We start from the raw sequence: 20,453 nt of genomic DNA, 5'->3' as shown, positions 1-20,453 counted from the left end.
CCTGAGACATAAGATGAGAACAGGGGGAAGGTGAAGGTCCAGGGAGGGGTCCGGAGCCAGGCCTTAGGGCTGTGGGGACTGGCACTCGGGCACCAAGGAGGTTCTTGGGATGTGCACAGTTTTCCCATTCCATGTAAACGGTGTCAGGAGGACAGTGGGGGATTAACAGCTTCTTCCAGAGCCCAGATGGAAAAGTCACTTTTATTTTAGGCTTGCCATTTTCTTCCCCTGCCTATCCCTGGAAGCATCAGTTCCGTCCCAGGAGAAAGTCCTAAAGGGATGCCTCCAGACTCACAGCCTCTGCACAGAGCCCGGGTGCAGCTCTGTTAGCGCTGGCATTATAAAAGGCACGGTTCCCTGGGGCCCCCCTGGGAATCACCTAAAACGCCTGTTCTGTGCATGAAGGAACTGAGTTAGCGAGCTGGAGCCTGGCAGCTTCGTGTCTGAGTTTTCCTCTGTGTCAGCTCTCCAGAAATCCCTCATTTGGGACAAACAGCGCTCAGGAAAAGCTGAGCGCGTGGCCTACTTATAGGCAGTGTTAATTATGGGTTTTGGAGTGGTATTTTCCTGTCGTCACGTAACCAACTGTCAGGGCTGTTGATGGGGACTGATTTGTCCTGAGACCTCCGGGGCCCCTCCTCGGACACTGCTCCTGATACCTCAGCCTGGGTCATGCTGTGGTCATGCTGTGGGGAGAGAGGGGACGATGCCAGGCTCCAGGCTTGGGGCTGGTGGGGTCAGCACTACCACCCATCGAGGGGTTTCACAGCAAAAATGCACGTGTGTGGGCTGCGGGGAGGCTCGAGAGGGATGGCCGGACACAGCCCCCTTTGGGGGCTCCCAGCAAGAGGGTCCAGCTTAGCTGGGCCTCCCAGGGCCTCGCTCTGGGTCAGTTGTCTTTTCCTCCCAGAAAAGTTCATCCACCCACCCACAGATGCGTGCACGTACGTGCACAGTCCCCCAAAGGCTCTGGTAAACAGTTCTCTCTTGCGAGTGGAATCTTATTGTGTTTTGCAGACTTCATTCTTCCCACCTTGTTTGTGAAGTGGGCAAGGGGTATCATTATCGCTCTCTACCTTGTTAAGTTGCCCAAGAGGGAAAAAAAACAAACAAGAAAGTTTTTCCTCCTCCAAGAGTCTAATTACTTGTTGGGTGAGTCCCGACCCATATACATTTCCGAAGAGAAAGACACTCAATGCCTGCTGAAGAAATGTCCTTGGCTGGGTTTCAGAGACCCTCTGCTTGCCATTCCACTGTCTGCAGGCACTGCAGCCGTGCAAGACTGTTGCTGAAACTTCTCGATGACTTTAGGAAACTGTTTCTTGTAGTTGGCCTTGCAGAAGTGTCCAGCTCGCTCTAGCCTTCCCTTTTCTGTGCCCTATTCTTGCCTCTGGTCTCAACATGTCATGTTCTTTCCTGCTGCCCTGCCTCTACCATCTCTGTCCCTGTGATGGGCATCCACTTCCCTTCCCGTTACTTGTGGCATGTTCCCTGCCTTGCCCCTCCCCACACCTACTTAATTCCCCCTCCTCTGAGCAGACTCTGTGCCTCGTATTTATTTATCTGCCAGGCTCTTCTCCCTCCTAGACTGTGTGCTTCCTTAGGTCAAGATCTCCACTAGGTCACCTTTTTATCTTTTCACACCTGGGTAGTTCCTGCACATGGTGGGATGCACTGAAGTGGGTCCTTAGGATGGAACACTAACCCTCCAGGATGGTGAAGGTTCAAGCATGTGCTCCTAATGCATCCCTAAACCAGCCTCCAAGTCCTTGATCCCAATGCCTCACCCATTGTCAAATTCAACGTGTGTGTTCTTGATGCTGCCAGCCCATCTTGGGACTTGTTATCAGTTTCCCTCTGTCTTAGTCCATTTGAGCTGCTATAACAAAGTACCTTAGACTGGGTAATGCACAAATAATAAAAATTTATTATAGTTCTGGAGGCTGGGAAGTCCAAGATTGTGGTGCCAGCAGATCTGATGTCTGGTGAGGGCTCAGTCTTCGCCTCAAAGATGACACCCTGTGGCTGTGTCCTCACAAGCTTGCTCAGGCTTCTTTTATAAGGGTGCTAATCCCATTCAGGAGGTGCTCCCCCTCATGATATAATTGTCTCTCAAAATCTCCACTGCTTGATACTGTCACATTGGGGGATTAAGTCTCAATGTGTGAACCTTGTGGGGACACAGGCACTCAGAACATAGCATCCTTTTAGCTGTGTATTATTCAGATTTGCTTTGGATTCTCTTCATTCATTCATTCATTCATTCATTCTAATTCTTCTATGCACCAGCCACTTTTTTTAGGCATGGGGCATGTGGAGATGAACACAGGTGTAGGCCCTGCCCTCATCTAACAGGAAGAGACAGACAAGAAGCAAGTGCATTGATGAGTAAGATACTGTGGAGGAATGACAATGGGGTGGAGACGTAGATGCTGCCTGTCCATGGAGTGTGGGAGGTCACAACGCAGAGCACAGGGGATGGGAGAGCTTGTGCAGCCGTCTTTGGAAAAGATGCACAGAAATGCTTTTTATTTTTCTACTCTCCCCATTGTGAAAATGTCCTTAAATTGTCTAACAGAGGAAAGGACCTGAGGATGTAAGGTTTCTCCTGTTGGTTGGTGTGATCAGATTATTGTTCATGTTTTGTTAAATTGGTCGAGAGAGTCTGGTACCATAGCCCACCCTTACTGAGAGGAAATGTCCCAGGCTGTGGAAGGGGGAGGCAAGGTGTGCTCCCAGCAGGGACAGTGGACCAGACGACACCCAGATGTTGCAGAAGAGTGATGGTGAGTCAGCAGTGGGCTCCATCCTGGCCTCGGCACAGAGAGCCTACAGGTGCTGAGACTGGTGTCTTCTGAGCCTTGCAGTGACAGGGCCTCTCTTGTCGCTTAGCCATGAGCAGCTGAGCACCCTGCCCTCTGCTTGCTGTGGGTGACCAGATGGTCAGGGTGCTGTTGTCCTTGGGCCCTTGAACTGTAGTGCAGCCACACCTTGAGGACTGGATAAGGATGAATGTCCAGGTTCCCAAAGCTCCAAGTGATACTTGAAAACTCCTGGTTGCTTCATTTCTGCAGATTAACACCTATGCTGCCACAGAATGCAGAAACCGGTTACCTGGGCCAGGGGTTGTCAGAGCCTGCCCCCTCTCTCCTCCTCTAACTCTCTGCCCTCCTTTGCCCACCTGACAGAGGAAGACATGCGCCTGTGGTGCCCCTCGCTGCAGGAGGTCATGGAGGCATTTCACAGCCTGGGAGCCCACATCCCTGCTCTGTGCCCCCTGGGGCCCTTTCAGCATGGCAGCAGGTGAGCACTTCCCCTTCATCCTGCCTTTTTTCCTTTGTTTGAAAGTTGCTGGGCTAGGGCTGTGGCCCACACGGCAGCAGCGGGGAAGCACAGAACAACCACATACAACACACCTGCCTATGAATGGCATGTGAGTTGCCACGCTCCCAGCATCCAGGAGTGGGTGAGCCTGGCCGCTTTGTCTCACACCTGATTCTGCCACTTACTGACTCAGAGCCTTCCTGCTCCGCCTCTGGAGAAACCCAGACTTCCCAGCCTAGTTAGTATCTTCCTAGACACGTTCCCATCTCTTTTGTCTGTCTTCAGGCCTCTTGTTTGGCCAATTACTTAATATCAACTCATGAACAGCAGAGCACTGGTTTACATTTCCGAGATGCTGGGTTTTGTTTTGTGAGTGCCCCCTTTGTGCCCTAGATTGGGTCTGGTTGGTGGTGAACAATGATGTCAATTTGCATATGCATTGTCCCTGCCCTCTAGGAACAGAGCCACACAGCGTGTAAACAACTATTGTCAGTGGATGGTGACTAGGTCAAGGCTGTAAAAGCGTTATATATCAATAATCTTGTTCCACAAATGATAGTACATCTAACTAAGCTCCTTCTTGAGAATCCTTTGAGAAGTTGGTTTGAGAGAGTGTTTAGAACCTGAAGGGTTGTTATGTAGGACCCCCTCCCGTGCATCCTGCCCATGATCACAGGCCCAGGAGGTGCCAGGACCCTTTCCTTTGCCTTGACAGGCAGAAGTTCCTCTGCAGGGAAAGCAGAGCTTCCTTAATAACCTGTTCCATGACTATGTTTAATAATTATCTGCCAAACCAAAGCACATTTGGCTCTGCTATAAATACTCCATTCATGTGCCAGCCTGCCATGCTCCTGCCCCTCTCCCTCTCTCACTGTGAGCCCTATATCTGTTGTCATAAGCTACTTGCCTCTTCCTAACACGGAACTTCAATCACACCACCGTCTTCGATGAGTGGGGGAAAGAACTACACTCAGAAAAACAAATGCATGTCATGGGGAGGGCCTGGGGGTGCTGTGGGGTTCAGAAGAGCCAATTCTGACTGCTCTGATGAGCACCCAGTGTGTCTGTACACCTGGGAAGTGGGAGATGACCCTGGAGACTTATATCCTCCTGGGTTGTACTTCACTCTGCAAAGAGCCACTCCCTGTCCCCCTTTCCTCCCAGCTCCCCCAGGATTTGACTGTTTGTTGTCCATCCTTCAAGTTACAGGACAAATCTGTCTCCATCTCTGGGGTGGAAGGTGGGGGACTGTGGGGTGGGCATGAGAACTGTGGTCCTTTAAACACATCACCTCAAGTACTTTGGAACACAAACCCCAGCATGCAGACTTCAGCTTTCCCAGGCGTAGCTAAGCTCTGTGTGGGAGGAAGCAGAGCCATGTTGTCCCAAGCAGGGCCCAGAGAGCTGCCAGCGTCTCACACTGCATTCCCGGACGGGCCATTTTGACACCCTGCCTCCTTTCCTGGGGAAAGACCTTGGCCTGGCTGTTGACACTGCTTCCCTCAAGAGGATTCACAACTGCCCTGGAAGATCTGACTGATGGCCGCAGGGGTGAATTCCCTGCTTGAAGCTCTGTAAGAGCAGGCTGGAAGGTTTTCCTGCCTGGAGACCCCTCCCAGGTCTTCCCTGGGCTGTGTGGATGGCGAAGATGCTCTAGGAGGTTTCCTGGATTGCTGCCTGGCTGCCGCACTGGGAAGCTCTGGGGGCCATGGGGTTGGAGGACAGCTTATCCAGAGTATTCAGGAAGCACCAAGAAGGTTCTGGCATCATCCACCAAGGGGACAACATCCTTCAGCCCACAAGGGAAACCTCACGGCCAGCACTTTCTCCTCATGGTTCTCCTCATCCTCGTTCCTGGCCAAACTGAGAGGTTTGTCTCGTGCCAGCTGGTTCCATGTCGGGCATCTCTTTTCTGTTAACTTCTAGGGATGGTTTCATCAAGGGCTCCCCTGGCAGAACAGATGCCTCTGGGACTCCTCTGGGGACACCCACAGAGCTTCGTACTAACTGAGGCAGGAACCGAGGGGCTGGGATGTCTGTGTGTGGCCCCATGACTGGGCTGTCCAGCTGCTATGAGAAAGACAAGTCTTTCACCTTTTGTTCCTCATCTCAGATTTTCTGCAAAGCCATCGCCATCTCCCATCTACTGCTTTAAGATTTCCTTTCAAAAACGTACAGTCCTTCTGCAGCAGATCATCTAGTGTCCACCTTGTTGAAAACAGAATGGCTCTGCTCAGTGATAAGGCTGGGGAGGGGAACATGGGAGGACATCGAGTGTGGAAGGGAGGAGAGGAGGGACCAGAGTGTGCGTGTGAAGAAGGAGGAAGCCAGAAGAGGGGTGTCAGCAACCTCAGCAGGGGAAGGGGATGAGCCGTGGCAGGCGCTCCCTCCGGTCTCACCTGGGAACACAGGGAAGGTCCTTAAGTAGCTGTGGCTGCTCCTGCAAGGCTGCTTCTCCATACAAAGGCCAGCTGAAGAGCCTGCTCAGACACCCAGGCCTGGCCACTGAAGACCTGCAGCCTAGAGGTGCTGCCTGGTGTGTAAAGCCTTTGTGTACTTGGTTCTCCAAAGAGCAGCCCCTTGCAGAGGTCAAATGGGTAAATAAATGACAATTAATACATTGATAGGGTACCCTATTAAGTGTGGAGGCGATTGGTAACTGGCCATCTTGGAACAGTGTATTTCAATCCAGGTAAAATTCACATGTCTCCCCTCTCCCATCAGCTCAGCATCAATTCCTTTCCCTTGCATTGAGCTGAGATGGCAGATGAGCTTTGGTTTAGCAGTGCAGGCGTGTGGGACAGCACCCTGCCAACTGCCAGCACACTGCCAGCATGCTGGTGCCCCAGCCACTGGGCACCTTCAGATGTCTCTCGGTTATAGTGGTCATGGTGTGAAGACACTTTGTTTACTATTTTCCCTCTGAGGACATGGGAATGCTATATGCATGGTCACTTTATTATTCAACTTTTGGGGAAAGAAGAAGTAGAAACCCAGGTATAGGTCAGTGATGTGCCCCTCGTGAAATTACTTAATGAGTGTAGAGCAGCACGACTGAGACCCAAGTACCAGCTCTTAGATGCTGGCCACACACAGGCTAGGAGCCCCAATTAGCATAGGCAGCTGGAGTGGGGAACAGGGATGGTACCAATGAGGCCACTCTGCTTGTGGAGTCCAGTGGTGGGGCCCTCATCTCACCTGCTGAGTCCAGGAGGGGAGCAGGAATGACAGGCTGTGACTTCCCTGTAATGTGCTGCGTGGCCTCTTGCTGGGGGCAGTGGTGGAGTCCTGGGGATCAGCTGATGCTGTCTCAGAGTAGCAGTCCCAGAGGCCAGCTCTTCAGTCAAGTGAGTCCTTAGGCAAGGAACAGAGGACCCCCATTGCATTGCCTGTCAGCCTGCTGTTCCCAAGGTGCTGTTCCCGAGGAGAAGCAGGTGGAAACCGTGGAGCTCACACCAGGAGGCCATCCACCCTCTCACTTGGGAGGGCTGACATTCCTTCCCACGGAGGAGAGGGCCCTTGTCACAGCCACACTGCCCCTCCGCAGCTCCAGGAAGACGTGTTACCATCTCACACTTTCTGTACTCCTCCCTTTCTGAAAGCCCATTTCTCTTCAGACTTCCGGAGTTGACTCTGGCTGCCCTGCCCTTTGGTAAATGTAAAAGCATGCCCACCTACGCTCGTGTATTTGGTGCACGCTCGCAGGCTGCTACAAACCAGGACCCCCCCTGACATACTGGCTCATACAGGCCCAGTGTGTGCCCACATGTGCAAATGCCTCACCCATTATCCAGCCCTAATAAATGCCACAATCTGGAAGGAGGGCTGAGCCCAGACCCCTACACCAACGTTGGTTTGTTGGTTGGTGCCAACTTCCCACTGCCTAGGAGACGGAGCTCTCCTCCTTTCCCTCTGAGCGGCAGCACCAGTGCCAGGGAGTAAAGAAAAGCAGAGACTTCACGCTCTTCCCGTGCCCATGGCAGGGTGGTCACCTGGGAGCCCATTGTCGTCATCAGCACTAACTGCGTTGACTGCGAGCCTGCTGTTCCCAGGAACACTAAGCGAGCTCAAGAGAGCTGAGCAATAATTGAGACAGCAAAAGGGAGCCTCATGGTAAGCTCGCCCAACATATCTGAAATCAGCAGTGCACATTCACCGGAGAGTGGACAATGTAGCGAGGGGGGCCTGGGAAGCTGCAGGCCCCCCTCGCTACATTGGTGGTGGGACTGTGCCGTCTACTACGGTGAGCCTCTTGCCACCCTGAGTGTGGCTCTAGTCTTTATGGGGGGTTGTTTTTGTACACAGCCCTGGCCTCTAACCTCATCCGGGGCTTAGCCAGATACATGTCATCGCTGGGAAAACTGGCCACACTGGGCTTGTCAGAAGACAACACTCAGCTCAAGGCAACACTTTTGGAGGGGGGTTTGCAAGGAACCGCTTTCATTCTGACTTTCACCTTGCTGACTTCAGAAAGTAATCCCCGCGTCAGTTAGCACATGCTATGCCTTGCAGTGCACATAGACTCCACCATCGAGTGGACAGAGAAGACTCTTTTGAGGAAGACCCTTTGGGGGTACTGGAGGTATGATTTTCTGGTTTCCAAGCCCCAGAAAATTGAAGCTGGAGGCCTTCACAGAAATGGCAGCAGACAGGAGCCACCCCCAAAGGGCCCATATGGATGCCCACCTCCTGGTGTTCACACCCCGTGGCACCCCTCCCACACCAAGTCAGGCCAGCCTGTGTGACCAGTAGGAATCAGTAGAAGAGATGGGATGTCACCCCAAGATTAGGTTATAAAAGGCTGCAGCTCTGTCTCCCCCATATATTCTGCCTCCTGGCCGCCCAGATAGCTAGCTTTAGGGAAACCAGCTGCCATGTCACAAAACCTCACCTATGGTGAGGCCCATGTAGCAAGGAACTGGGGCCTGCTGCTCAGTGACCATGCGAGTTAGCTTGGAGGCAGGTCCTGCAGCCTGGTCAAGCTGAGACGGTTGCAGCCCTGACCAATATCTCAAGGACAACCTTCTGAGACCCTGAGCCGGAACCACCCCACTTAGCTGCCCCCACATACTTGGCTCCAGAAACTGCATGAGATACCAAATGGTGTTTTTGAGCCACAAGGTTTTGTAATTTGTTATGCTGCAGTAGATGACCAATACACAGGGCAGCCATGTCCTTGCTGAATGAGTCATCTGAGTTCTCTGCACCTGAGCAAGCAGAGGCCTCCTTCCGCCTCAGTTCTCCCCTTGTGCCCTCCTCCTATTTCATTGTCATCTCCGTTGTCTTACCCTAGAATGCTTAGAAGTGAGGCTGGCCTTAGCGGAAATGAGCAGCAGGACACTCCCCAGGAGGCTGCCTTGGACATTAGTCTGAGCTACATCTATAAGGTGAGTCAGGCTGCCTGCCTCTCCCTGGAGCGCTCTTGGCTTGAAATCCAGACCCATTCAGCAGTTTCATTCAGTGTCATCGAGCATCTGTGGTGAGCTCAGCACCATCGTGGGCACTGTGCTGGCTGCAAGGCCTGACGGATGCTGCAGAAAGCACACCCTCCGCGTGCCTGTGCCTGTGCCTGCCACCGGGGACCCCAGAGGGGCCTCGAATCCAGGCCTCACTGCTTGTTTTCTCAGCTCCTACCCAGTTTGGTCAAGGGGCTGGCGGTGCCGACTGTCTCCCAGGGAGACGGTCCTTAAAATCCTCTCCCTGACCCCTCACCACATGGCCAACACTGCCCTCATTTTCTCCCTCTCTGTCCAGTTCCTCGCACTGTGTGCCCTGGCCCAGCCGGGGGCCTACACTGACGGGAGCCTCGTGGGCCTGATTGAGCTGCTGTGTCGTGCAGGCCTGGATGTGGGGCTCCGACTGCTGCCTAAGGCCGACCTCCAGCAGCTCCTGCTCCTGCTCCTGGAGAACATCCGGGAGTGGCCGGGGAAGGTACTGCGTACCCTGAGCCTGACCCATGCACTGGGGACTGAGGCGGCCTCTGAGTGTCCTGGATGGGGACAGCACTGCTCAGAGGTCATCAGAATGTGCCTGGCCTTTGTGACTGTCCCCATTGCTCCCTGAGCGGGCTGGGTGGCGAGGTCGGAGTGGAAGGCAGCCTACCCGGTGCCTTCTTCTCTGCAGCTCCAGCAGCTGTGCCGCACCCTGAGCCAGGCGTCAGACCACCACCACAACCTGCTGGCACTCGTGCAGCTCTTCCTGGACGTGACCTCCCGCAGCAGGTGGGTGCCGCTCCACCTCTTCCCTCAACACTCTCCCCATGGGTCTGCCTGGATCCAGGATCCTCCCCAGCAGCCCCAACAAACCTCCCGCCCAACTTCTAAACCCCAGGGAGGAAGAACTAAAAATACAACTTACTAATGAGTTCTTTAGAAATGAAAAAAAGCCTAATTTTCTTAACATGGTCTTATTAGCAAAACAATTGCCTTGTACAATTAGCTCCTGCCTGCAGTGCCCCGCCCTCCTTTCTCTGGGGCTCCCTCCCCAGTCTGGCTGCTGTTCCTTCTTGCCTTCAGTCCTCAGCTGAATTACATCCCCTGATCACTCGCCTCCCGCCCCTCCCAAACTCTCAATCCATCGTTCTGTTTTACTGTGTGCACAGCGTCTATCTCTGCAAGAAATTATCTTACTCTTTGTATCCTTGTTTATGGCTGCCTCTCCTTCAAGTCATCTGCACCAGAGCAGGTCTCTGATCAGGGGCACTGCCATATTGCCCCAGATCTAGAACAGTGCCTGGCATGCTGTGGGCACTTTATAAAGATAAGATGCATTGGCTGGATCTGGCCCTGTCTCTCCTCATCTCTCCACCTTCCTTCTCCCACTATCCTTTCCTCTTTCTGGGCCTGTCCCTTTGCAGCTCCTCTGTCTGGCACGATGCTCCTTCTCAGCCCCAGCCTTCAGCAGGGACCTCTGCAGCCACCTTCCACTGGGCCCCTATTCCCCTGGACTCTCTGGAGGTGGCCTCTGGGAGCAGGCTTGGAGTTTGAATTCCCCTCACAGCCCCAGGGCCCAGCCACATAAGAGCTTTGCTCACTGACCAAAGGAGTAAATCAGGTCCAGCCACCCTGGGCTCAACTTCAATCCTGAGATGGGGAGCTCCATGTCTTTCCCGTGAATCTGGTTGGAAGAGAGCCTGCCTTTCCACAGTCCTGAGAGTGAAGATTTTACTCTGTATTTGAAAGAACTGGGTTTCTGGTTAGCTCTGTCCCAGGCCTCCAGGGGTCTCAGTGGTTGTGGCCTTCATTCAGCTCAGACACCTCAGATTTCTTTCCACGTGATCTGGAGAGGCTAACCCCTGCCTCATGGTACCCTGGCGTCCCACAGACCACTCACCCACTCCCTTGGCCAGGCTGGAAGTTGCAGTCCTAGAGGTTTCTCCCATCCTTGCCTTGTTATTATCCCTTTCATCCCTAAATCTTGTCCCTTCTGCCTTCTGAATCCTAAATCCTTACTTATGGCTACCTCTCCATGTCAAGTTGGGTCACTTCTAATCAGTCATCTCCTTCCCTCCCTGTCCTGCTCTCTCACCAAATCCCCTGGAGGATGGTAGACACATTCTGTCTCTTCCTCCCGCACCCCAAAGTCTATCCGCCTTGCCTTGCTCCCCCTTGCCTGCAGGATCGGGTCTAGACACCTTAGTCTGACCCCCAAGGCTATGTCATCCAGCCTAATTTCCCATTTGCTCCAGCAAGGCCATGTTGTTTGTAGTTGTTTATCACACACACACACACATACACACGATGAACCTCATTCTTTTTCATAGCTGCATAATATTCCCTAGTATGTGTGCAACCAGTCCTCTAACTCTGGACGTTCATCCAATGACCATCCAGGTATCTGAGCTTTGGGCATCTGTGCAAGTATTCCTGTGAGATGAATTCTTTAATGCAAACTTGCAGTCTTAACGTATATACATTTAAAATTTGGCCTCCATTTCAGCTAAAAAAGCTGAACCTATTAATAATACCACCAAATGGATATGAAAATGCCTGTTTTTCCACATTTTCATTAATACTACATATTCTCAGTTTTCTTTTTAAGTTTTAGTCAATCTGGTGAGTGGAAAATGTCTTGTGGTTCTAATTTTCCCAATTGCCAGTGAAATTGAGTTTCTTTTCATGTTTATTGGTCTTTTGTGTTTCTCTTACTATAGATTATCTTTTGATATTTCTTACCTACTTTTCTATCAGATAATTTATCTGATTAACTATATTGATCTACATGTTGCTTATTATATACGTCACAATATATTTTCTCCTAAGGTTGTAAATTGTCCTTTTTAAATCTTTCTGTGTTGTGTCTTTCAGTGAGCTAGAATTTATTTTGGTTTTATTTTTTACTTTTTCAATAGATTTCAAATTTCAGAATAGATTTAGACTTATAGGAAAGTTTCATGGATAATACAGAGTTTCGATTGGGATTTTTGTGTAATTGAAACTTTCTGTCTTGAATAGGAAGGCCTTCCCCACCCCAAGACCATAAAAATAGCATGTTCTATTTTCTTTTGGTACTTACATAACTATGTTTCTATCAGCTCGTAATACCATCTGTAATCTATTTTTCCTAGGTATGAGACAAGGATCTAACTTGATATTTTTCTACCTCAAAAAGGCCAGTGGACCCAATACCAGTGTTTTTGTTTTAGTATTAAATAGTTCATCCTTTTGCAACAGATTTGAAGCTGTCTTCTTCATATCCTAAGTATATGACTTTGCTGGTTCATCTGCTATCCATGTTAAACTGATTTCAGAAATCAGTGTCTTTTGCAGGGTCTGTTTGTAGCTGCAGGGCCTGTGGTAAGTGCCCATTAAATGCCGAGGAGTGAATGAAACCTACTGCCCTTCCCCTGGCTTTCAGACAGACACTTCGACGGGATAGTACCTTGTGCTAAGAGCTTTGCTAGGGAAGAGGGTTCCTTGTCGTAATCAGTGTTATTTCTTATATATTTTTATTTATTTCTTTTTCTAAATAGATAGAGCATTCAAATAGTATAAAGTTCAAAAGGTGCCAAGGAGTGGATATTGCAAACGGGCCGCTGGCCCTGTGCCAGAGCCACCTGGCTGGTCCCCAGCCTTTGTATGCATGAGTGTGTGCGTGCATGTTCTCCCACGCCTTCTTTTTACTTCAAGGTATATTTTGGGAGTCGTTCCAAATTGGGTGGTAAAAGTCTCTAATTCTTTTTTCCAACTGTGCTGTATTCACTGTGGGTCTTTAGTTAGCCGCTGCCCCACGGTGCTGCCTGTGGCGGTGGTGGAGAGGCAGGCTGGCTGCAAGCTCTGTCCCTGCTGATGGCAGCCCCACTGGGCTCAGTGCCCAGACTGACCCCAGGAGGAAGGGCGGATTGTTGCACAGGGCCTGTCACACTCCTGGTCTGCTCGACTGACTGGTTAAGCACAAAGCAAGAACCCCCACTGACAATTGCACATTCACCACCACCACCACCGCTTGCTGATCAAGGCTTCATGGAATTTGCTGCAAATTTAAGATTTGAGCTTCACCACGAAAAATGAAAGTAAATACTAGGGCAAACCACCTGAAATGGGGCCAATGGGATGAGGAAGTCCTTGGAGGGAAGCCTGCCTTGGGAAGGTGGCCTTGCTGGGGTAGCTCTGGGGAGCTGCTGGGAAGGGCAGCTCCCATCCTAGCTCCTGTTGTGCAGCCTCTCCACGCAGGAGCCCTGCCAGGAGGAAGAGGGAGGCTGCTCGCCCTCCACCAAAAGCTGATGTTCCCAGGCCCTGGGGACCTGCCTCCTTCACCATCTGTGGCTGTTTATTAAACATCCTGTGCATGCTGCTTCAGAGTAGAAGGGACGATGAAACCAGCTTATGCAGACTGCCTGGTCAGACGGAGGAGTAGACCAAGGCTTCCAAAAACGGTTCACAAGACTGGCCCTTTCCTGAATTATGTCGCGGTAAAAAGAAAAAAAAAAAGACTGGCCCTGACACTGACGTAGAGTCCCTCACCCCGCAGATCGGCATGGATCTGAAAGGACAGTGCTGCCAGGGTTGGCAGGGTGTGAGGAAGAGGCATATGCTTCTCTGCTCACGAGGCGCCTGCCCGCAATCGCTCTGGAGGCCAGTTTGGCAAAACCAAGCAAATAACTGACTGTGCAAACCCTTCCACAAACAATTTAACCTGAGGGTACTAGATTGTGAGCAAAGATTAATTAACAAGGATGTTTAGCATAGTGATGTTCATAATAGTCAAGAATTGGAAGCAGCCTCAACCCCATGATAAATTAAGTTCTGCCCATACTATGGAATATTTAATAGTACTTAAATTGACATCACAGAAGGAAAAGTGAATGAAATAATGCTCAATGAAAAAAGACTGGTGGGGTTCAGTGGCTCACACCTGTAATTCTAGCACTCTGGGGGGCCGAGGCAGGAGGATTGCTCAAGGTCAGGAGTTTGAGACCAGCCTGAGCAAGAGCAAGACCCCGTCTCTACTAAAAATAGAAATAAATTAATTGGCCACCTAAAAATATATAGAAAAAAAATTAGCCGGGCATGGTGGTGCATGCCTATAGTCCCAGCCACTTGGGCGGGTGAGGCAGGAGGATTGCTTGAGCCCAGGAGTTTGAGGTTGCTGAGAGCTAAGCTGATGCCACGGCACTCTAGCCCGGGCAACAGAGTAAGACTCTGTCTCAAGAAAAAAAAAAAGAAAAGAAAAGAAAAAGAAAAAAAGACTTTAAAACCATATGTAAAGTGTGATGCCAGTTTTGTCTGAGGGAAAAAGAAAGGGTAAGTTTGCTGGATATGGTGGCTCACACCTATAATCCTAGCACTTTGGGAGGCTAAGGCCAGAGGATTGCTTGAAGTCAGGAGTTGGAGACCAACCTGACCAACAAACATAGCAACACTGCATCTCTACAGAAAATTTTCTTCTTAAAGATTAAGCAGGCATGGGGGCACACTCCTATAGTCCTAGCTACTTGGGAGGGTGAGGCAGAAGAATCACTTGAGCCCAGGAATTTGAAGTTGCAGTGCTCTATGGTGACACTACTGTGTTGTAGCCCAGGCAACAGAGCAAGACCCTGTCTCAAATAACAAAAATATAATCTGTGGGTGTTGAGATCAATACAAGTGAATTGACTATCTGTGGGCTTGTTTTTCCTTTCTAAATACCCTATTGGCCTCCTAGCTTCGGCTCTCACCCTTACAGCCAGTTCTTACCATGTAGTGAGAACCAATTTTATTTACCAAATATTTGCTGAGCACCCATGATATCTTAGTCACCGTTCTAGGTGCTGGGGACACAGCCGTGAAGAAGACACTGGCCTCACCCTCAGGGAACTTACACTCTGATGGGTGAGGGAGCATAAGGTCTTTTAAGTTTTGTTATAGAAAATTTCAGAACACGTACAGAAGTAGAGAGGAGAGTGGACTCCATGCACCCATGTTCCATCTCAGCAGATACTCACTATGGCCATGGCAACTCCTCTTGCCTTCAGCTACTCCCCACCCCCGCCCCAGATCATGGTGAGACTAATCCCAGACTTCTTATCATCTCATTCAGTAGGTATCTCCAAAAGATAAGGTTTTGAAAACATAATTACAACATTATTCTCAAACCTAAAACATATAGCAATAAATGAAGTACCATAAGCAACTGAATCACTTCCCTGCTCCAGGCTCCCCTCTTCCAAGCTTCCTCCTCTTACAAAGAAGCCTAGAGTCTTGAAGATGGCCCATAAGGCCCCTCTGACTCACCTGGGCTCTTCCCCTCGCTGGCCTTGGGGCACAGTGGACACTTGCATCTTGATGTCCCCCCCGAAACTGGCCGGAGACGCCCACTTTCACAGTCATCACCGTAGACATCTCAGCTGATCGTCCCTTCCAGATTAGCTCCCACCTCTGGGCTCTCTAGAACCTCACTTTTCTCTGTTTTTCTTCACCGACTTACCAGTATCAGAAATTTCTTCATTTGTGTGTTATCTGACCTCTTGCCGGTCATAGTATAAGCTCCCTGAGGGCCATGCCTGTGTCTCCTTCACGGCTGTATCCCCAGCACCTAGAACAGTGACTAGGCTATCATGGGTGCTTAGTAAATATTTGATACGTAAATGCCAACATTGGACTCTCTTCTTAACTCAGTTTCTGTGATGGAAATATATTGAGGTTTTTTCCAAGGGGGGAGTGTTCCCAGAATTGGCCATCCTTCCCATGTTGGGGAAAATTCCTCATTGTGCCTCTCTTTACATGGAAGCTCAGAGCCAAATTTTCCCTAGTTCCACCCCCTGGGAGCTAGATGCAGCTTAACTGAATTACTGTTCCTAGGCAAGGACCCAGGGACAGCAGCCCTCACCAGGCTCTTCCTGGGCAGGGGCCTTGTCCCGGCCAGTGCTGCCCAGGGCCCCGTGGCCAGCTTCTCCACCTTCCCGTGAATTCCGGAGCTCCAGTATCCTCTCAGCGCCTTTTCTAGCTGGAGCAGCCAGCTGGGGAGGTTGTACCTGAGCACCGAGGAGGAACTTGCCAGTGGAGCCCTGGGGGTGCAGCCAGCCGGGCAGAGAGCAGCCCTCGCAGTCCTCAGGTCTGCAGCAGACTAGAGTAGGACATGTGCAGCTGCCCCGGAGCTTCCCTCAAAGCCCTCCTGGCTCCTCCCTGTCCCTGCTCACTTTCCTCACTGTGGGATGAGAGGGCCCCACCCTTCCTTCTCCAAGCTCACCACTGTGTCACGGCCTGGGGTCAGTTCCTGAGCCCATGCTCCACCGCACACTCCCTCCCTTGTTCTTTAAATCTGCCTGCCCTGAACCTGCGCGGCCATGTGGAGTGGTGCGGCATGAAGATCCTTGGTCCCTGTCCCCTTTGGGCTGCCAGAAGCCACTCTGTGAGTTCCTGGTTAGTCTCCTCGGGCCCTCAGCCGATTCCAGACTCCATCCTGCTTCCCGCTGATGCCTCTGTATTCCTGCAGACAGTGTTGTCCCTGACACCTCTGCTCTGCAAACCCAGTGCACTCCGCCTTGCTTTCCACTGGACCCACAGTTCCGGATCCCAGCAGTTCTGCTCTTCTAGAACCTGTCTTCTGCAGTCACCCTTCCGTGCTCCTGTGCTGTTGGCTTTCCATCCTCTGCTGGCTCACTCTCCACAGCAAATAGAGACACTCATGTCTCTCACCTTGAGACGGCAATTCTGCCTCCACCCACAGCTGCCTGCAGCTCCTGCCAGCCCCAGGCTTGCTTTCCCCACTTCCCCATGTCTGAATCCTGCCCACCCTGACACGTTGGATTCTTCAGAGCTGTGGAATAAAGAGTTCTCACAGGAGAAGACAGACATTCAGGCCTCTAGAGGTGGACAAGGCCAGAACATTCTGGAAGGAGGCAGCCAAGGTTCAATCAACCTGAAGATTTCAGAAAGGCACCAAATCTGGAGCAAGAGGCTGGGAGGAAGACAGCAATGGAACACTGCTCTGTCACCAGTGACCTCCTAAGGCCTTTCCTGATGAATAGTCATCACCTTCTTCCTTGGTCTGTGCAGTACCACTCTCCTGACCTCCTCTCTCTCTCTCTCTGGCAGCCTCAGTTGCCATCACCAATGGACCTTCTTCCACTAGCCCTCGAGTCTTGGTGTGCCTCAGGATTCTGTCCCAGCCCCTATTCTGCCATGGCTCAGGCCCACAAAGCCAGCTGTGCTGGGTGCTCCACCCAGATTTCCTCACTTTGGGACTGAGGCGCTCACTCCCAGCTGCTGGGAGTGTTGCCCTGCTCGCCTGCTGCAGGAATCGCCTCTGCAAAAGAAGGTCACCTTACTTGGGGTCGGGCCCCTTCCTTGAGAGCAGCCCAGTGCGGGCCACAAAGGTCTGCCCCATTGCCTCAGTTCAAGGAGTCTCTGAAGGACCTTGCCAGCTCCATAGCCCCTCACAGGGCCAGCTGAGGCCTTCACTGTGATCGTGTGGCAGCCCAGCTTTCCCTGCTGCCCAGACCTACTTCCTTTGCTCCCCTACAGGAGCTGGTCCTAAGGGCACGCCCCTCCCTCCTGCCCTCCGTACATTTCTGGCATGCTGATATCCATGTCAGAGTCCACTTCCTGGGGAAGCCAACCTGAGACACCACCTCATCCACGTCTGAGGACTCCACTCCAAGCACATGCTAGCAGCTCCCAGATCAATATCTTTGTCCCGACTTCTGCTAAGCACCAGATGCGGACGAGTATTTCAGATTCAGTGTGGGAAACAAAGCCACAACGTTCCAAGGAGGACCACCTTGCTCTTGTCTTTCATAGTTCGGTGAGGCTGGAGTGCAGCTCCTAGCTCTCTGCATCCTTGAGCCCCTGGGCTCAAGCAATCTTCTCACCTCAGCCTTCCAAGTAGCTAAGATGACAACTGCAGCACCACCACACCCAGATAACTTTTTTTATTTTTTTGTGGACATAGGGCCCAACTGGCTGTCTCCCTTCACTGCCCCTGGGCTGTGAGCATCATAGGGACAGGGTTGTGGCTTTGTTCTCTGGGTCCTCTGGAGCCCAGCACAGAGGAGCGGATTGGGGAGCATGCATGTGCAGTTGCTTCTGGAGGGCAGATTTCAAAAAAGTGTAGGGAAAGAGATAGGAGTTTTTAAAATTTCTTTTTAATAGCAGATTCTAAAAAGAGGGCAGGCTCAGGTGGGCTGGGAGACCCTGCACTAAAACTTGGAGTATGGATTGCAGGTGAACCCAGTGAAGAAAAGGGGGAAAGTGTCTAAAGGCTGCAGAGGCTACACCTGGAGCTCGTGCATGATCTCAGGTTTTGAAAGACATGGAAGACAGAAGGGTACCAAAGCAAGGCAAGTGGACGAGTGGCATGGATCAATGCTAATATGGCTGGGAAATGCTAAGAGCCATAAAAGGGGCTTCTGTGTAGTTATTTTCGAAGCAAGAAGTGCTGTTTTGGGCTGACAGTATAATGTTAACACTGAAGAAGTGAGAGCAGCACCACATGATTTCTATTTTGCGTCTGTCTTCTTGCTGGGAATAGTTTTCACCTGAAATCCAATATTGGTCAGAGGGAGTTAAAGCCTAAGGTAGTGCAGGAGGCCATGTGACGGCACCTCACTGTGCAGATGAGGTTCAATGCCCCACCCCAGGGGTAGGAGTATGTCCCACCCCTGCTGAGAAACATGCATATGGGTGCCTTGACTCCATGGGGACCTGTGGAGGTGGAGGGTTTTTGGGAGATGGGGTGATGGTGCTTGATGTGTCCCTTAATCCCCCAGGGCATGGTTTGTGAGCACATATTTAGAAAAGGAAGCACTGGTTTCTAGGAGTCCTAAGACTAAATTAGGCCAGGTGCGGTGGCTCACGCCTGTAATCCCAGCACCTTGGAGGCTGAGAAGGGAAGATCACTTCAGGCCAGGAGCTCCAGACCAGCTGGGCAACATAGTGAGACCCCATCTCTACAAAAAATAGAATAAAATAATTAGGCATGGTGGTGTATGCCTGTCATCCTAGCTATTTGTGACTCCGAAGGAGGAAGATTGCTTGAGCCCAGGAGTTTGAGGCTGCAGTGAGTTATGATCATGCCATGGCACTCTATCCTAGGCAACACAGCAAGACCTTACCTCTTATAAATAAATAAATAATAACAGGTTGGCCTCATTTATTTTTTGACAGGTCAACCAGAACTACTCTCTGGAGAGCATTGTGGAGTACATGTATCTAGGCTTTAGTAGGGCATTTGGTAGAGGCTGTCATCTCATCCTAGGGACAATGTGAAGGAACGTGGGCTGAATGATGGTAGAATGAGGTGATCTGGCTATCAGAGTGCACCCGGAGGGCAGGCCCCTGTGGCACTGGAGTTCCGTCTTCACTGACAGGTTGGCCAGGGCAGAACCAGTGTTTTGGATGAGGCCATTAATGGAACAATGCTCAAATTCACAGATGACATGAATACAACTGACAGCAGACTGAAGATCCCAGAAGATCTCAACAGACCGTAATGATGGGCTGAGAGAAAAGAGAAGCCCAGCTGCACAATTAAGAACAGGATCTGGGAAATGGGATTTGACAGCAAGACGTGTGAAAAAAAAGACTTTGGGCTCAATCTGTTAACTGCGTCGAGTTGTGGGGCTGCCAAGAAAATGAGCATCAGCCTCAGCTCCGAGCATCTCACTTGACAGGGAACATTGACAACCCTGGGCCTTCAGAGGACCCGAACCAAAATGGCAATTCAATTCTAAAAGATGGGAACATGGTTGTTCCAGCAGAAGGGGCAGCCAGGGGAAGGCAGCAGCTTCCTTCACTGGTCAGAAGGCTCCCTCCTGGGGCCCCCAGAGTACAGGATCCAGAAGCTTTGGGTGGAAGTCCCAGAAGAACAGATTTTGGCAAAATGTGGGAACAGCTTCCTTTGGTTAGTTCCAATAATTGAACTGGGCGTCTTGGCAGAGATACTGCACTTCCTTTGCTGAAATGAACACTTGTTAGGGGTGTGGCAAAGGGAATTAAATGGATAACTATGCAGACATTTGGTGACTTAGGTGTTTTCTAAGCCTGAGGTTGTGCGATCCTATAATACAAAGAAAGAGATATTAGGCAGGTCTGCAGCTTTGTAAGAACAAAAGAAAAAAAGAAGAAGAAAGATAAGAATGCAAGGTGGGTTATGATTGTCTACATGTACCTTTTTATTTACTTAAACATGCAAGAAAGGACACATATCATAGATGGACACTCGGTACTTTGCAGACACCATCTGTGTACCCCTTGACCATGGAACAGAGTGTCAGTGGCTCCCTGGAAGACCCTCTGCAGAGGCAGCGGCTTCCGTGACTTTCATCATAAGCACTCACTTGCCTGTCTGCACATTTGTATATTAATATTAATAGCTTCCTTAGCACAGCGTTTGGTTTGTGGGATTCCTCCCTGTTGATGTGAGTGGTTGTGGACAGTCCCCTTGCGTGGTGACTCTGTGGCTGGTACATCCCGCTGCCTCCCCCTGTGCACGCTGTACGCCAAACATGTATGTGAATGACCAGTCTGGTGGCCATGGGCTTGTCACCAGGGAGGTCACACCAGCTTCCAAGCTCAGGCCCTGGCCCTTCCTGCCTGGGTAGCACTTATGTGTGAGATAGAGGAGTCCAAGTGAAGGACTGAGGAGCGGGTGGTGTGACAGGCAGTGGATGGATGAGAGGGGCCGTGGACAGCCCCAGGGATGCAAGCCGG

At 51.0% G+C, this 20,453-nt stretch overlaps 1 protein-coding gene across 4 annotated transcripts in view; it reads left to right on the top strand.

Moving 5' to 3' along the window:
- FAM178B (family with sequence similarity 178 member B) overlaps positions 1–20,453 on the top strand; it is a 105,695-nt gene that overhangs the window by 59,592 nt on the left and 25,650 nt on the right. For all 4 annotated transcript variants that reach the window (XM_012786954.2, XM_020286263.2, XM_076001004.1 and 1 more), the window contains 4 exons: positions 3,189–3,303; positions 8,618–8,711; positions 9,079–9,255; positions 9,448–9,545. In XM_012786954.2, coding sequence (XP_012642408.1) covers positions 3,189–3,303; positions 8,618–8,711; positions 9,079–9,255; positions 9,448–9,545 — 484 coding nt within the window. The remainder of the gene's footprint in view (positions 1–3,188; positions 3,304–8,617; positions 8,712–9,078; positions 9,256–9,447; positions 9,546–20,453) is intronic.

The sequence above is a fragment of the Microcebus murinus genome, chromosome 3, assembly GCF_040939455.1.
Source record: "Microcebus murinus isolate Inina chromosome 3, M.murinus_Inina_mat1.0, whole genome shotgun sequence".
Taxonomy (NCBI): domain Eukaryota; kingdom Metazoa; phylum Chordata; class Mammalia; order Primates; family Cheirogaleidae; genus Microcebus; species Microcebus murinus.
This window is presented reverse-complemented; position numbering and strand designations above follow the sequence as displayed.